The sequence below is a fragment of the Streptopelia decaocto genome (genome assembly GCF_964273445.1).
Source record: "Streptopelia decaocto genome assembly, chromosome: 3".
Lineage (NCBI taxonomy): Eukaryota > Metazoa > Chordata > Aves > Columbiformes > Columbidae > Streptopelia > Streptopelia decaocto.
Window position 1 is genome coordinate 22,817,027 of NC_138656.1, and position 17,670 is coordinate 22,834,696.

Consider the following 17,670-nt stretch of genomic DNA (forward strand, 5'->3'; position numbering starts at 1 on the left):
TCATTGTCAAGCACACGAGCGTCTAGTAGAAGATGGCAGGAGGGTTGGCACAAAACATGCTTCCTTCATGCTTCTTACCTCAGGGGTACCTGACTCTTGAGAAGCCTTTCAATCCTTCCAAATGACGTTATTGCAAACTGTCATCTGGTTTATTTGGAGTGCGCTGTGTCGCAGATAAACATGCTATTTAACTGCAGGTCAAGGTACAGAGTCATTCTGCTAGCAAATGCCTGAGATACATTAAATGGCATTGACTTGGGGAGGGAGATGGAAAGAGATCAAAGTTGTCACCAATATGGCACGTGCTAAGGGGAAAAAAGGTACACAACATTGTGTTTTAGAAAGCCATTATGCAGTTCTACATTTAAAACGATGACCTGCGAGACTCTGAAGGATTAAGGAGGCACACAAAGCACGGCAAAGTTCAAAACCACCCTGTCATGCAGCATCTCAGGGAGGTTTGGAAAGAGCTCACAGTTGTGACTGGGAAGGCTACTCCCAGCCCACAAAGCTGGAAGTGAATTTACATCTAATTTGGAGACTTTTTTTTTCTTTAATAGTTACATTTTAAAATAGAGCATGTCCACTTGTCACAGAATGTGGCTGATCTAGAGGATTCAAATAACAAAAGCTCAGAAAATCAGAGCACAGTTTGGCATGAAATAAGTATAACCTCGTCCAAACGATTAAAAATAAATCTTTGTATGTAAATATGTGTACCTGTGCAATCTACTCTTTTAACTGTGACTTGCTGAACAGCTATTAAAAGGGCATTGCTGTGGTGCAAGAGACATGCTGGATGCTTTCACATTTTCTGAAATATCAAAACAAAACAAAACCAGATTAATTACAACTTGATAAAGCTTTACATTCCCGCAAGGGATGCCTTCAAAAGTTAAAACATGCTTTCACTGAGCAGGCTTTCAAGGGAAAGTTACTTCAGTCAGGGAGAAAATAATCATATTCTTTTATTATTTGGGAGCAGAACTGTGTGGTTTATATTTGCCAGTTTTTCTATAATGTAAAAAATGTATTTTGATTTTTTTATGTGTCATATAGAAACAGTGTATTTATTGCAACAGAACACAGATTTTTCAACAGTGCAGCAGAATAAATTAGAGGCAACATCCCATTTTTCCCCCTCACAGGGCATATGTAATTTCCTTTGACTGTGGCACACAATAAATGTTATTGAAACACAGCATTATTTTAAAATAAAATAAAATAAAATAAAATAAAATAAAATAAAATAAAATAAAATAAAATAAAATAAAATAAAAGCCACAAACACTGTACTAAAATTGGTAAGTAAATAAAAAAAGTAAGCTAGGAGTTTTCAGGGGGGAAAAAAATAGAGAGAAAATGCCGGTTAAACTTTTTTTAATCAAACCCGATTCATTGCTTTTTGCTTAATTAAACTCTTCAGAAGTGTGTGAAACATTGTTATACCTGAAAAATTGTTAATTTGTAAATCACAGGGACAAAAGGGCTCTACTGCAACTTTAAAGTTTCTATGCACGTAAATGTCAATAGAGTGCCTTCTCCATCATCAGCACTAAATTCACATTGATGCCTCTTTTCTTCTCTGTATTGATCCTTCCATGAGAACGTAGATTTGTATCTGTTAATTAATGCGTCCTGAAACAGCGTTTGTATTAATCAGGCAGATAAGAAAAATTGGATGCCTGCACCCTCATGACAACCGTAAAAGTGCTGGCCCTGATAAAATCGTGGATGGACCTCAATAAAAAAGTTCCTCCTTCCACTCAATAAACTAATCATCCTGCTTTTAATTATTCGGCAGAAAGATGTGTGGAGATTGGAGAATGTGTAAATCTATTTACTAACAGCAGTGTCTGGGAGGGAGAATGGGGCTGTCACAGGACGGTGCTGCAGGCGACGTTCTCTGTCCATCTGCTGCTGCAGAAAAACTCCTTCTTGAAAGACAGGAAGGAACAGAAATGTGGAAGCTAATTGAAATCATGAATTCCTCCCTATAACCTTTCAAATGATTATTTCTTCTCCATTTCCCTCTTATTTATTTTAATCGTGGATGTGTTATTTTCCATTGTCACCTCTCCAAGGGTTTCCTGTTGTCGTTGGCTTGGGTTTTTTGGAGGCAGAGAGATACAGTTCTATCACAGGACTCAAAAGACACTAAGAGAAAATGAAAACAAATAAGTAGGGGGAGAAAACAGAGAGAGAGAACATGCAGCCAGTTTTATGTTTCATTTTTTATGGATGCCTGGTGGTTTGGATGTGGGGTTTTCTTTTTTTTTATTGTATTAGTTTTGCTGCTTAGTGCTTATAGAGGAAATCTTGTTGGGAGTAGATGCCTTGCAGATTTGGTAGTTTATGATATATTCCTGCTTGACTGCAACTCCCGACTTTCAAAACAGAAAAACGCATTTAAGTATAATTGAACACCAGAAAGAATGTTCTTACAGCGGGAACCCTGTCAAAGGACGTGTAAGCAGCTCCATAAACAACTAAATGAAAGCCTCAGACATGTCTTAAGACCCTTTAAGAAAAGCTTGACTAATCCCCTTTGATGATTTTATTAAGTACTTGTGGTTGATGGTGCCAACTGGCAAACTACTGCGTTTCACCAACAGGCCAGGAAAATCGCTTCCTCTCCTGTATTTTTTTGTAGCTCCTAATGTGATTTGGATATTAGCAGTTTGATATAATAAATTAACAGGTACTGTAAACAAGAGTCTGAAAAAGTAAGACAGTAGAGATGTGATCCTATTAGGAAAGACGGCAGGGGGCAGGGCGAAAAAAAGAAAGACAAAAGTTAAATTCATTAAGAGGCATTTATTAAATTTTTGCTTGCCCTCAGGAAAAGGACGGTGTGACTGCTGTTATTCAGTTGGCACTTGAATATGCCACCCTGTTATTTCAACAAGTGTAGTAGAGGCAGAAGCGATTACAGAAATCATATATTTTCTGAGAAGGGTCGGTGCTACTTGCCTTTCCCCTGGGGTTAAAGTTCAAAGAGAATTTTCCTCTTTGTGATAATCACTTTAATTCTATTGAAACATCAAATCTTTCCTTTTTAAAAAATTGGTGGTTGTTTGTTTTTTTTCTCTCTGAAATTATCCTTCTTCCTTTATGATAATGGTGAACAGAGTCATCTGATCCCTATTTCACAGCATCAGGTTTTAGAACTAAGCATGAGTATTTCAGAACAAAGACGACATCATACAAATCACAGACTGTCACCGTAATACTCCCTGAATGAATATGATTCTTACAGAAAGAGCCTGCTGTCTAGAACTTTACGTGTTGATTAGAAAATTTTTGATTTTTATAGTGATTTACTTTCCTGTAGTAGGATGGGGAGGAGAGGAGCAAAAGCAGAAGGGACAAAATAGAGTATGTACATGTTTTATCACAATGTATATTAAAACAAATAAAAAAGAGGACCAGATTTCTGACAAATCCAAACATGCTTAATATTTTTCCTGTATTTTTTTCCTCTTCAGGATTCTCCACTTTGTCTCTAGCTGACCAGATGAGCCTTCTGCAGAGTGCTTGGATGGAGATTTTGATTCTTGGTGTTGTATACCGGTCACTTTCTTTTGAGGATGAGCTCGTATATGCTGAAGATTATATTATGGATGAAGACCAATCCAAATTGGCAGGCCTTCTTGACCTTAACAATGCCATACTGCAGCTGGTAAAGAAATACAAGAGCATGAAGCTGGAGAAAGAAGAGTTTGTCACCCTCAAAGCTATAGCACTTGCTAATTCAGGTTGGCAGAGTGACATGATGTTTGCTACATTTTTAATATGTCACTTTTTTTTCTTTCCTCCATAATACTTTCTGCATGCTTGTTTTAAACAGAGTTTTAGAATAAGAAATTGCTAATCAGAACTTAGTCTGAAAGGGAACAAAAAAAAAGCAGTTCAAATTAAGAAGAACTTGCTGGTTCTAAGTAGTTGTGGAATATGTTCCTAAGGGAGTGAAGAATACTGCATTGTATGATTTGGCGAGTATCCCTTCAAATGAATATAGGTGTTGTTCCATAATCCAGGCAAGTCTGATCATTGAAATTAAAACGAACAGAAAGGATGCATGAGAATATGCTATATAAATTTTCTTTAAAGGTAGATACTGATTTATTTGCTAGGTTGAATTCAGGGTAAGGAAGGAGGGAGGAAATTCGTATTTAATCTCTCAAGGACTGCACCTTGCCTTACGGATCCTCCGCCTTGATGAGAATGCTTCTGCCAAAATTATTACCTATGCAGCAAGGGTTAAAAATCTCAGATAGAATTTTTTTGCTGCATTTGAATTTAAAAGTGCTGAAGCAGTGAATACTGTCAGATAAGTAAAAATCGTTTGTGCTTTGTTGTTTTTCCTTTTGTGTCTCCTTAATGCTTTATTGTGGTCTTAAGTCCCTTTTAGCATTTGCATAAAGTTCACGATAGATCCCTCTTTAATGACGTGCCGATCATTAGATACCTGCATGTCAATAACATGCTCTGATGCTATGTTCCATTGACAGTCACACCGTGCCCCTCCATCTGCTTTTGTTTTGACCCTATCTTTGAACTTTATCTTGGTTGCTGGCCAGTAGTTTTCCCTTTAATTACAAGAAGGAAACTGTCAATAAAATCTGTTAAATGGGATGCAATGAGTGGCTTGAATGGGCGGACGGCTATTTGTTCAAATTCTGCAGCATTCAAGGTATTGACAGTTTGTTTTCTGGGGCCATATGTGACGATCAATCTCAGGCTGGGCTCAGCCGCGCTGAAAAATGAAAAACCAGATTGCTTTTGCTTACTTGTGGATGACGACTTGTGATTTGGCGCGGTCCTAGCGAGATGAGACCTTCTGCCCAAATTGCCCCCCTGAGAGCCAGGACGCGTGACTGTTTTTAGAAATAATTTTTTAATTGATTTTGTAATTAACAGTTCATCTACAATATTGATGCATGAATCCTCAGATTGATAGGAGGGAAATTGTTTTCAACAATGAAGTTGTACTTTCCTATTTGTCTTTGTAATGTGATTTAGCACTCTGCATTTTTAATTGGAAATATAATTCAAAAACATGCAAAGCCAAAATGCTTATTAGTTTCCTTGTAAAATATTCTCCACCCCACTAACTTTGTCCTTAGTTTTAGAATATTATCATATTTCCAGAAAAAAAAAATCTGGAAATGCTCCTCAACGATCCAAATTATTTTTTAATTGAAGATTTATTTAGAATTTTTGACTACTGTAAATAGACACTTGAGGATGCTTTGCAGCCACAAGAAGCATTTTTCTCAAAATTGGTTGTGCTTAATGAACAGAGCAAGAAAGTTATCTGGCATTAGGAGTCTAAATTGAGAAGTGTTTTGTATTTATTTTGATTATCTAATTCAAAAACTGAATTAGAAATAGTTCTATAGTTTACGTGATGAAAAGGATAAAGGGCTAGAATATAAGGATATGATGTCAAGTACCACTTACACCTTTTTATTTTTCTCCCCGAAAAAGACATGCAGTGTTTAAGTAATAATAAAAGATACTGCTGCCAAAAAAAGTTTAGTCATACATTGCGCATAGACTGTATCAAAATCATCTTTAGCTTCATTAACTTCACTGGGAATTACAACATGGGTCATGTCAGAGATAAATACAATTCAGCACACTAAAATTCAGGGCACATTTATGTGAAAACATTAGCCCAGCAATTCGACTTCATTTTCAACAGCGTGTTTTGTCTGCTCACATTCAACATTTCAGCTTCAGGTTGTACAATGCAGCAGATACCAAACTTCTGTCAGCTGTAGCTGCACTAGCCTGTAGGTGTAAAATAGCACCTGCAGAATGAGAGGCTATCAAAGGTCAGACCCCTAGTGTTGTAATTTACAAACGCTGCTAAAATTAAAGTAAAATTAAAGTAAAATTAAAGTAAAATTAAAGTAAAATTAAAGTAAAATTAAAGTAAAATTATGTTTTTGTCTTTTTGAATAGACAAAACCAGAAACAGCATATTTTCACCTAGCTATAAACTTTATTAATGTTAATGCAGCTACCTTTAAAAAAAAAAAAAAAAAAGAAAATGCCATTATAAGATCAATCAGCTAGCAATTCACATTTTAATACATTTTGTTGCTACATCTGCTTTCTTCTAAAACTTCCACTATTTATTTTTCTAGTTTAAAATACCTTAGCCTTTTTATAGCTGTAGAGAGAATGGACAAAATATAATAAGAAATCTTCGGCATTTCAGACATTTTTGCCATATCTGTACTGTCTAGAAGGATTCCCAGGTTGCCTCTACTGTAAACAGTAGACAAAGATGGTTTTATAGCTGTGTATCTGTGTTAGTGATTTATGATCCAGTGTCGTGGTACTTTCCCTGCTGGTGTATAGAAGCAGAAGAAGAAATTGTAGATTGTCTTCGTGTTGATTGCATTTTGTTTAAATAAGTACCACAAGCTTTGTTTTGGCCAACAAATCTCAGTATTGTGAGCATTAAAACAGCCCAACTTTGCTTTAGGCATACAGGGTCTGCTTGTGCAGTACCCGATGTGAGATAATCCTGCCGTTTGGTTTCTAAAAGATGGGGAGGAGGTGCTGTTTTTCAGGGAGATTCTCTGATGGCCCTTAATCAAATGTTCCCTTTGCAGGGTTGGCCAATGCCATGCTGCTTCTATAAATTTCCAGAAATGCGAGAAGTATCACAGAATCACAGAATGTTAGGGATTGGAAGGGACCTCAAAGGATCATCTAGTCCAATCCCCCTGCCAGAGCAGGAACACTTGTAGCAACCTTGTAGATTGTCACTAATGTCAAATGGAGTGCATATAGCAGCTGAAAAGTTTAAATGCAATTATAAGAGCGCAAATGTATAGACATTTCAGCCCTGTGTACGTTAAAGTCTATACAGGCGTGATTTCACCAGTTACATTTAGCTTATAGTGTGTAGTATGGGATTTACCAGGTTAGTTTCAAACATCTGCATCAATTTGATAGTAATTAATACAGCCTTTATGCTTGAACCCCAGAGAAATCCCTCTCACCGCAGTGTTGCCCTTGTCCCCTCAGTATCACAAATTCTTTCTGTCTCCCTGTGCTTCTCTACACAAAAGCAAGTAGGTACCTTGGAGCTGCAGGATGCAACTGCCCTGCGTTCCACCTCACACCGCCCCAATGAAGCAAGCTGGCACCAATGAGCACTTTGTTTACCCACGCAGAAAATCAACTTTGAATGGTTTCCAAAACATGCATGTACCAATTACTTCCTCTTGTGTAAGGGAAGGTGAAATATTTACAAAATATGTTTGACGCATACACAAGTTGCACACGTGCACACTCCGATGTATAAAAGATGACCTGCTCGTCTCTTTTGTATTAGAAAATGCTTTCATGTATTGATTAGGTAATACTAAACAGGGAGTTGCAGGTGAGCAGTTTTTTGAAATTGCCTAATCAGTAAGGACTAAATTGTGCCTTCAGGCCAAATGTTGCAGAAGAGCTTAGGAGTCACAACTGAGAGCAGATTTTTAAGAGAAGCTCAGCTCCCGTCTCAGATCTAACATAAGGAACTAGAGTGTCAAAATACGTTAGCACATTTGAAAATCTGATCCATGTGTATCTGCCTAATAGGCTGCTGGCATCTTGAAAAATCTGACCCAAATGTGGCTGCTAGGCACTTAAAAGTATAACCCCGTGCACTGTTGAAAATTTAATCTTAAATGCTAATACTAGCTGTCTAGCCTGTACCACCAGAAGGAGAAAAGGACCTCAGCTCACCATCACATTTCTAGTCTCTCTTATTTACTCTCCTAAAAAACACCCAGCACCCTTTCAGTATGAAACAAGTGAAAACCCAGAAGTATCTTATACATTTTAGCATAATGAAGCACAGCTTCCAACCCCCCTGCAATGAGCAGGGACATCTTCAACTAGATGCCCTCACTACCTATTCTAGTGGAAAGTAAGGCATTTCAGGAATAAAGAAGAGGCAGTTTAAGGTCTTTTAACTTTTGCCTGTGTTTTTACTTCACTGCTAATCCAGTTAGGCCCTGAAATTAATAGGCCTGTTCTGTGAAATAATTTGTTTTCTTACTACATCTTCATTTCCTACTGTTTTGAGGCTTCAGTTTTCGTGTCTCTCCTTAAAAGTAGGCCAAACCAGTACAATCCAGACTAAGATCTTATTCACTAAAATCCATCATACAAGCCCTTTATTTACTTTATTTTGGTTCCCAGTGCCTATAATCCCTATGGACAAGTAATTCTTAATTTAGTCTTCTTTAATTTCCACCATATATTCTGATTGAAGTGCCTGTTTCCAAAGGCATCATCCAGATTTCAGACCATTTTTTGCCATACTCTTTAGCAAAGGAAAATATTCTGTTCTCTTGGTCTAACTGTGCAGACATCAGCAAATAGTTCTGTTCAAGAAAGACAGGCAAATAGGTGGTCAAAATTAAGTATATTTGTTGACTCTACACAAAGAGGACCACAATAAGTATCTGGGGCAATTTCATTTCTAGACTGGAAAAGGATGGGAATTCTTGCTGGGTGAGGGAACCAAGAACCTAGTTTGATTTGTTATGAGCAATTTCCATGGGTTGCTTTTACCTTAAGCAATATGCTTTTCGAAATGGCACTGTGTTGTATTTCTCATAAAACCTATACTGAAACACAGTGTAGGCAAGCACTTTGCAAAAATGCAAGTTTCCATGTGTAAAACTGGTATACACCTCAGGCAGTGGAGGAAGGGGTTCTGTAATTCTGAGACAAGTTCATCCATCAGTAAACGCTGTGGTAGTTTTTGGATTGGCAATACAATCAAGATGATAAATTCCTCTTATTTGAGACATAATCCAGATTAGGATTTTGCTGGGTTTACATAAAGCAAAAACTGTTTTGCCTGCTGCTCTTACTCTTCATCCCATCCAGGTCTTCCAGGATCCTACAACTGTCTGAACTGATTTATCCATTTGGGTTCAGGAACTGTTTGGCTATACGGCATCGCAAACATCACAGCAATCGCTGTCTTTTGAGTACTTTTTGATATTTGCCTCTCTGATGTGCTTTATCAGCATCTTAACGTGTGCATTCACTGCTGCGTACTCCCTGCTGCTTGATTCACTGTAATAATTTCTTCCTTTAAGCTGCCTGAATTTTCTGACATGAAGAAATACTTCATTTGAGACCTCTGCATTTCTCCTGCTTCTTAGTGATGTTGCGTACAAAGTACACACATGGCAGCCTTTAAGTTTCCTCAGCATGGCAATTTGAGAGGTCTCCTTACCCTTATTTCAGTTGCTTTCCAGTCTTCAGCTGGTTGTCACCCTCTGTGGCGTGTTCTAACCGATTCCTGGGTGGCTGGATGTTTGTTTGCTGCATTTGAGATGAAGCGTGAATTTTAAGTGAGGTAGATTGTAATCTGAATTTCTGTCTGGACCTTGTGGTGTTTTTCTAGGATGAGCGATCTAGTTTTCTTCCATTTCTGCGCAATGATACAATCAGTTGGCTGATCAGAGCAGGTGCAATTCCATTTTCCCATCCTGTGATGGTGAAACAAAGCATTTGCAAGGATAAATTTGGATTCTCAAAGCAGAGCTCAATGAGTTGCTGTCCTCATTTGTTGATCTCACTCTCCCCCATCACAGCACTGTTCAGTAACAAGTTTTCCCCCTTCTAGATGGAAATCCCTTGTTCTCAGTTGCACATTGTGTCAGCAAGTCTTGAGTTTGTCTGTTGAGCCTTTCAATTTCACCAGCCTGGGATCCGTCTTTTGCAGGGCCTTTAAGATCAAATCCTGCTTGCTTTCAGGTGACACTACTTTCAGATTACCTTGTTTAATTCCATTCTTTATATCGTCACTGAGTTTAAGTGTATTACATCTGGGTATAGGTTTCCTCTGGATATTACCTGTGGACAATATAATTGTAAATTATCCACTGTCTATGAAGCTACTTTAAAAAAACCAAAAAGTGTCATTTCTAGGCTTTTCTTGGTATAGGAAGTACATTCAAAATCTTTGTACATAATTTATAATTCAATTTCATCTTGTCTGTGGAATTATTTCTTTATTTCTGGATTGTCACATAGACTTTGCATTTCCTTAAATTATAGTGGTTCTTGTTGACATTGCCCTCTCTTACTAGTGAGGATTTGGTTTATCAGCAGTAAGTTAACCTGCTCTGAATTCACTTCTACATCTGCCAGTCTGTACTTACTGAAAAAATTTCTCTTTTATTTTTCCTCCTCTCTTCCCCTTGGCTAGTTCAGCATTTTCAGCCATTTTCCTTATTTTCAAAGGCTGATGCCTGAGGGATTAAGATCTACATTTGTTTAATATCGGGGAAAAAAGTCTACGTTCCAGACTGCAAGGCTAAAACTTGCAGAAAGATCTTTGTAGAGATTAACGTTTTCCTGAGCAATCTGCAAGTTGAATCATGGTCTAATTTAATAGCACAGATTTTGCATTTATACATTAGCAGACCCTAGAATGAATAAAGCTGAAATGAGTTTGAATCTTTTTTGTAAATGGGAAGTTAAATTATCATAGTGATTTGATGAAATAATTTTTAAATCTTCCGAGCTAAATCGCCGTTTTAAAAGAACAGTTTGAAGTCTTAATCTCTGTTTGGAAGTGCCCCTCTCTCTGATATTTTTTCTTACCCTATTTCAAGTGACAAAATCTGTTTCCCAAGGCGCAGCTTCCTAAACTGCTCCATGAAGCACCGTTTGGCAGCGAGCGCTTGCGTTAGGCTGGTGGAAAGCTGGCTGGTCACGTTCTCCCCAGCTGCTAAATTGATTTCAAAGACAGCAACAAATACATTAAATGCTTTACTACTATTACTTTTCCGTGTAAGCAATTGCTCTGTTTACGGGAGGGATGATACACAATCACCCCTGTGAGGAGAGGATAAGATCCCCTGTTTTCAGATGTTGCCCACACAGTGGAAAAGAGTTTGAGAGCCTGCAGTGTAACAGCTGTATCGGAGGGTTTTGATTCTCCATCCGTTCCTGCATTTTCTGGGGGTTCTCTCTTTCTCTCTTCCCTCTTCATGCACTTTTTGTATAAGAAATGCATAGACCATATATATTTCTAACGCTGCAGGCCAAATGGCTGTCCAGACTGCAGAGCTAAAGATCTCAGGGAAGTTACATCTCTGTGCAAAAAATATATTAGTCTGGACTCCATGCATCTATATGCAAACTCAAACATGGTTGCGGTTACAAATACTGATTCTGGGAAGAATCAGAATGGTTCTGTACAGGGTTAAAAACTAAACATTTCTAATCAGGTTTGCCAGAAAAGTCTGTCTCTTTATGCAGCATGGTATAAAAAACAATTCACAACAGTCAGTCTTTGACGTGCTGGGCATTTTGTTGCTGATAAAATGCTCCGATTTGGTTTCCCAGCAAATCTGGTCCTGGCATGGTGGGTTTGGGGAGAGGAGGCAAAGATGGGTAATTTCTGTGCAAACTGTGCGCGATTAATGGAAAAATTATTTGGACTAGCATATCGTGTGTTCTGTAGCACAACAGTGAATATCCAAGGACTTGGTAAAGCGTCAGGGAGTAAAGATGACAATTTGTTTGAAGTTTGCATTCCAAATTAAGCCTGGTGGCTGGACACTATGCTTAAGACATCAGTCACGTTTGTATGTGTGTGTTAGCATGTCTGTATCGATTACATCTGTTTGTAGAACACAGAATTCAGGGATTTTCTCTTATTGACACAGAATTATTTAATAGAATTGCCATATTAGAAAACTATCAAAAATGTATGGATTTGGGAAATGGTCTCACGTGAATTAGAACTAAATTTTGCTAGAGGTAATATTGCCCTGTCATCTTTTTTTAAAATGTTGTAGCTTTCTTTTTCCCTAAGAGAGATATTTTTGCGTTTCTCTGCTTGCAGCACAGTGCACCTTGATGTGCAGTATCACATCCTGGCAGCGTGTGTCTTAACTGCATGCTTCTTAGAGCATGTATTCGCTAAGACTCAGAATTATTAAACATGTAAAATTCCCATAGGACTCCATTATGTGTAATTAACAGATAAACTGTCATCAGAATCAATAAAACGTGCTAAATGATCCAAACTTGTATATAATTAAGTGTCTGGTTTAGAGCAGGAGCTGTAACTTTTATCTTTTTTTTCTTTTCAATTTGCACATTTGTTTTGACAATAGAAGCTGGACCATTTTTGTTAACCTGTTACTTACTGGTTTGTGTTTTGGTTTACATGTCTGTGTTTGAAAAGAGAGAGGTGTTTACTGTCTGGCCTAATTATCTGAGGAAGTACCTGCACGTCAGCTTTTAGGAAACAAATCTTAAATGCATCTTAATTCTCTGAATGTGATTTAGGTATTTGAAGCACGTGCGAAATTTGATGTTGTTATCATCAGCAGAGTAAAACATGAATATCTGTCAAAATAGTGATCTGGGGCATCATAGTGCTTAGTACGGTGCTTGGAAATGATGATAGAAGTGAGCTCTTTACCATTCGGCTTCTCAGCATTGTTCTGTGTAGAAACAGGAGTTTTATTCCATAACCAAAAATGAAGATGCAAAGCAGTGTTTTACTAAGTAGAGTTTTCAAGGACACAGTTTAATAATGCCACATCCCAGTTTCACCCCGAGCTAAGCTTGCCCAGTGCAGCCTACCCCTAGGACCTGCACCCCCTGGCAGCAGTTATATTTTCATACGGTGTTTTATTGGCTCTGTATGTCTGTGGACCATCCAAATTTTGGTAGTTGACAGGGGCTGTTTAGTGGCCTCTTTCACCTATGACTGTTCTTCCTTGCTTGTGTTCACCTCACTTTGGACCACATCAGGGTTTTTTTGGCATTTATGACTACATAAAAGCCAGAGAATTAGGGCTGCTCGTCCGAAGTCATCTCAGCATGGTCCAGTAACTGCGTGTTCTCAGGGACATCTTCCCTTTCTGTATCTATGCTGTTGAGGGTTTTACAGTTATTTCAGTTAGATCTTTTCTTTTTATTTCACACTTCCATTGCTTTAATCTTTCCAGGTCATGTAGCAGTTTAGTCTAGTTCCTCATGTGCATTGTGTCTAGGCTTGTCACTCAATATTTACACCACCAAAACATCTCACCTGGAAAGGTATAGGGTGAGGTGCTTGCTTGGAGTGATTTAGAAAAAATGCAAAACCCCAGCAATAACAAGATAAACCACCCTCTGAGAGGGTGGGAGAGAAGGATTACACCTTGTAGGGGATGTTAACTTCACAGAGCAAAAGCTTTGCAGGAACATATGAAGTGTAGCCTGTTGGTGTAAATGTGCCCGAGGCGAAAGAATTTGCTAAACCTATCGGGAAATTGCATCAAACCTGTTTTTCCCTCGTGTCAGTGCAGTGGCCCTAATCCCGTGATTCGTGTCCCCTGAGCAAGTGTGTAGCAACCGACCGGGGCTTCCAACTCCCCAGCCTTGGAGTCTGCCGCAGGATTTGACCCCGCTTCTCCACAGCAGGGCAGTCGTTGTTGCTTCCCTGGCAAAATTCAGACCTCGATTCACACAGCCAGGTGCCCTGTGGCTCTTCGTTTCTTCGAAGCAGTAAGAGATGGAGCAGCAAGGGCGACCATTTCACTAGTTTGAGGAGGATGAGGGGAAGGATATTACTTAAACAAGAGTCAGTTATACATTTGTACTTCTGCAGCGGTTCCACATACTTTCCTGAAGGTGAATATAGAAATTAGTGGGTAATTATATTCCTTCTTAAAAGAGGATGGACAGATCCTTGTGGGTCCCTTCCAACTTATGATTCTGTGATTCTAACCAGTAAAAGTGTTGCGCAGCCGTAGACTTCTGTGACTTCTGGCACACCAGACTGAAACCTCTGTTGTTCCTTTGTTTTGCAGACTCGATGCACATAGAGGATGTCGAGGCAGTGCAGAAACTTCAGGATGTCTTACATGAGGCTCTGCAGGATTACGAGGCCGGGCAGCACATGGAAGACCCACGTCGTGCAGGCAAGATGTTGATGACTCTCCCGCTCCTGAGGCAAACCTCCACCAAGGCTGTGCAGCATTTCTACAACATCAAACTGGAAGGCAAAGTCCCCATGCACAAACTTTTTTTGGAAATGCTGGAGGCCAAGGTCTGACTAAAGCATCATGGGCTTTCCCATCATGCACGTTTTAAAAAAAAAAAAAAAAAAAAAAAAAAGGGAAATAAACAGGATAATAATGGCAAAGAAACTTAGTGTTTAATTAAGGAAAAACTGACTGCACTGATATTTAGCAGCAAGACTGTGAAGCAGCTTTCAACTTTTTCTTCTGTGTCTTTCTGATGCAGTTTTTCTTTTCCTTTTCCTTTTCTCTCTTTTCCTTTCTGTTCTTTCCTTTCCTTTTTCCTTTTCTCTTTTTTTCTTTGCTGCTGAACTTTTTAAAAGAGGTCTCTAATTGAAGAGAGATGGAAGCCAGGCCTGCCAAAGGATGGAAATCCATAATATGGATGCCAGTGAACTTATTATGAACCATAATGTCCCCAATGACAAAGGAATCAAAGAGAGAACCACCGTACCTAGCAGTACAGTACAACACGATGAACTGACTGAATGCAGTATTAGATTTCATAGGAGCAGTCTCTAATTAGACGACTAAGCGACGATGCATCGGCTGCTTCTTATCATTGCATTTTCCATCTAGATCAGTTACAGCCATTTGATTCCTTAATTGTTTTTTCAAGTCTTCCAGATATTTCTTAGGTTAGCTACAATGTAACTTTTTCAGGGAATAGTTTAAGCTTTATTCATTCATGCAATACTAAAGAGGAAAGAAATACTGCATTTTTGTGCTGGCTTGAACAATGATGAACAATAATGAAGGACAAATGAATCCTGAAGGAAGATTTTTTTAAATGTTTTGTTTCTTCTTACTAACGGAGATTTTTTTGTACCAGCTTTACCAGTTTTCAGCCATTTATTAATGTGGGAATTTATCTTACTAAAGCAATAGTTGAAGGGAAGGTGCATATTATCACGGATGCAATTTATGTTGTGTGCCAGTCTGGTCCAAAACATCCAGTTTCTTAACATGAGCTCCAGTTTATAACTAAATGTTCACTGACTCAAAGGATTAGATTACACCTACAGTATAGCCGAGTAGTCTAACATATAAATACTCCATGTCGAATACCAATCTGTAACGGAGTTAGGAGACAGCGACTGTACGAGGGTATAGTTGCTACGTGATTTCTTAACTGCTTCAGTTGCAAATGAACGAGATATACCGCCTGTTTGCAAAATTATAACCTCACACGCAGAAAAACCCTATGAACCAGTAGTAGCTTAGAGGCAATAAGGCAAATGCCGATGTTTGCAAAATTAAGAAATCGGAGCAGTAGACTTCTGACCAAATTGAAGAATTTAACACTTCTATACCTTATTTATTGATTTAGATTTCGTTTTGTAAATGGCAATCTTTAACAAGTAGCTAAACCAGTATACGTGCTTTTCAACCAGTATTGTCACAGCATGGAAGTCAGTCAGTTTCAAGACTGTTACGAGGTGTAATCTAATGTATAAACCGATTAGATGCCCCCAGAAAACTACAGTCGCTAAATAACCAATAAACAATAACCTCCATCAAATGCTATACCAATGTACCAGTGTTAGTAGCTGCTCCCTGTACTATGTGAACATCCTTATTCTATGTACACAGATGTAATTAAAATTGTAATCCTAACAAACAAAAGAAATGTAGTTCAGCTTTTCAATGTTTCATGTTTGCTGTGCTTTTCTGAATTTTTATGTTGCATTCAAAGACTGTTGTCTTGTTCTTCTTGTGGTGTTTGGATTCTTGTGGTGTGTGCTTATAGACACAGGGTAGAATTAGAGACAATATTGGATGTACAATTCCTCAGGAGATTACAGTAGTATATTCTATTCCTTACCGGTAATAAGGTTCTTCCTAGTAATAATTAAGAGATCGAAACTCCAAACAAATACTCGTTATGAACAGATACACACTGAAATCATAATATTTTCAAAACAAGGGATAATTTCTGTAACAGTTTATTATAGAATACCAATGTATAGCTTAGAAATAAAACTTTGAATATTTCAAGATTATAGATAAGTCTAATTTTTAAACGCTGTAAATATAGCTTTTATTCAATCATCTCTCAGATGTTGTTATTAACTCGCTCTGTGTTGTTGCAAAACTTTTTTGGTGCGGACAAGTTTCCAAAACTATTGCTACGTTGTGTGCTTTAAACAAAATAACAATGGGCTGATGCTCAATCGGCCTTGTGCTAGGCAAAAAAAACTGTGTATCTATCATTAGCTATATGGGACTATATTGTAGATTGTGTTTTCTCAGTAGAGAAGTGACTGTAGTGTGATTCTAGGTAAATCATCATTAGCAATTCATTCAGATGGTCAATAACTTGAAATTTATAGCTGTGATAGGAGTTCAGAAATTGGCACATCCCTTTTGAAAAATGTCAAAGAAAAAATACAACTCCTGGGAAAAAGGTGCTGATTCTATAAGATTATTTATATATGTAAGAGTGCAAAAAAGAAGTTTATTTTCCAGAAAGTTTGTGCAGGGTTTAAGTTGCTACTGTTCAAGTACACTATATATAGAGAAATATATAATATAAATATTGTTTTTGCTGTATCACATTAAAGAACTTGGGCTTCAGGGTCAAAAGCCGATCACCTAGAAGTATACAAAAACACACAGAAAATGGAGATGTGTTAAAGGCACACGGTGCAAACTTTAGTTTTCGTTTTCCGTAATTTTTTGGAGCTGCAAAAGAACAAGTATCTTAAGACTGTAAAAGCGTTACCTGAAACAAAGCGAAAAGAACTGCACGGGCTTTATAATGTTGTTCATCTTAAACCTTGCTGGAGGAGAGTTCTTTCAAGACCACTTGCTTAATGTGAAGTGTTGGGAAAATTTCAAAGGGTGTATGTTTTAGCCATAACAATTTAATTTCTATTTTTGCTTCATTTTTTAATTTTTTCTTATTTAAAGCAATATGATTGTGTGACTCCCAGAAGTTACACATTTGTTTCAATCAGATCAGATTGTTGTATTTATTCCACTATTTTGCATTTAAATGATAACATAAAAAGATATAAAAAATTAAAACTGCTATTTTTCTTATAGAAGAGAAAATGGGTGTTGGTGATTGTATTTTAATTATTTAAGCGTCTCTGTTTACTTGCCTAGGAAAACATTTTATGGCAGTCTTATCGTGCAAAGATCGCAAAAGGACAAAAAAAAATTAAACTGCTTCTAATAATCCAGGAGTTGCATAATAGCCAGTAGTTAAAAACCGAAACAAAACAACAAACAAAAACAAACATGTCTATAGCTGTAGATGGGCTTCACATCTGTATAGCAATCAACTGTATATTTTTGTGATGTGTATCATACCGTGTGCTCCAACCAATGTCCATTTGTGTAAATGTATTTATTTTATATTGTATATATTGTTAAATGCAAAAAGGAGATATGATTCTGTAACTCCAATCAGTTCAGATGTGTAACTCAAATTATTATGCCTTTCAGGATGATGGTAGAGCAATATTAAACAAGCTTCCACTTTTGATTGCTTTTATTTTATTTTTTGTGTTGTGGGGCTTTTTTCGTTTTGTTTTCGGAGAAGAAAACAGAACAATTAGTGTTACCTTTTGTTACTTCCATTCAAAGAGAAGCCAGC

At 37.7% G+C, this 17,670-nt stretch overlaps 1 protein-coding gene across 12 annotated transcripts in view; it reads left to right on the forward strand.

Annotated features, from left to right (window-relative positions):
* ESRRG (estrogen related receptor gamma) overlaps positions 1–17,557 on the forward strand; it is a 404,778-nt gene extending 387,221 nt beyond the window's left edge. For all 12 annotated transcript variants that reach the window (XM_082049951.1, XM_082049949.1, XM_082049944.1 and 9 more), the window contains 2 exons: positions 3,489–3,758; positions 13,857–17,557. In XM_082049951.1, coding sequence (XP_081906077.1) covers positions 3,489–3,758; positions 13,857–14,101 — 515 coding nt within the window. In that variant the 3' untranslated portion in view covers positions 14,102–17,557. The remainder of the gene's footprint in view (positions 1–3,488; positions 3,759–13,856) is intronic.
* The last annotated feature ends 113 nt before the right edge of the window (positions 17,558–17,670 follow it).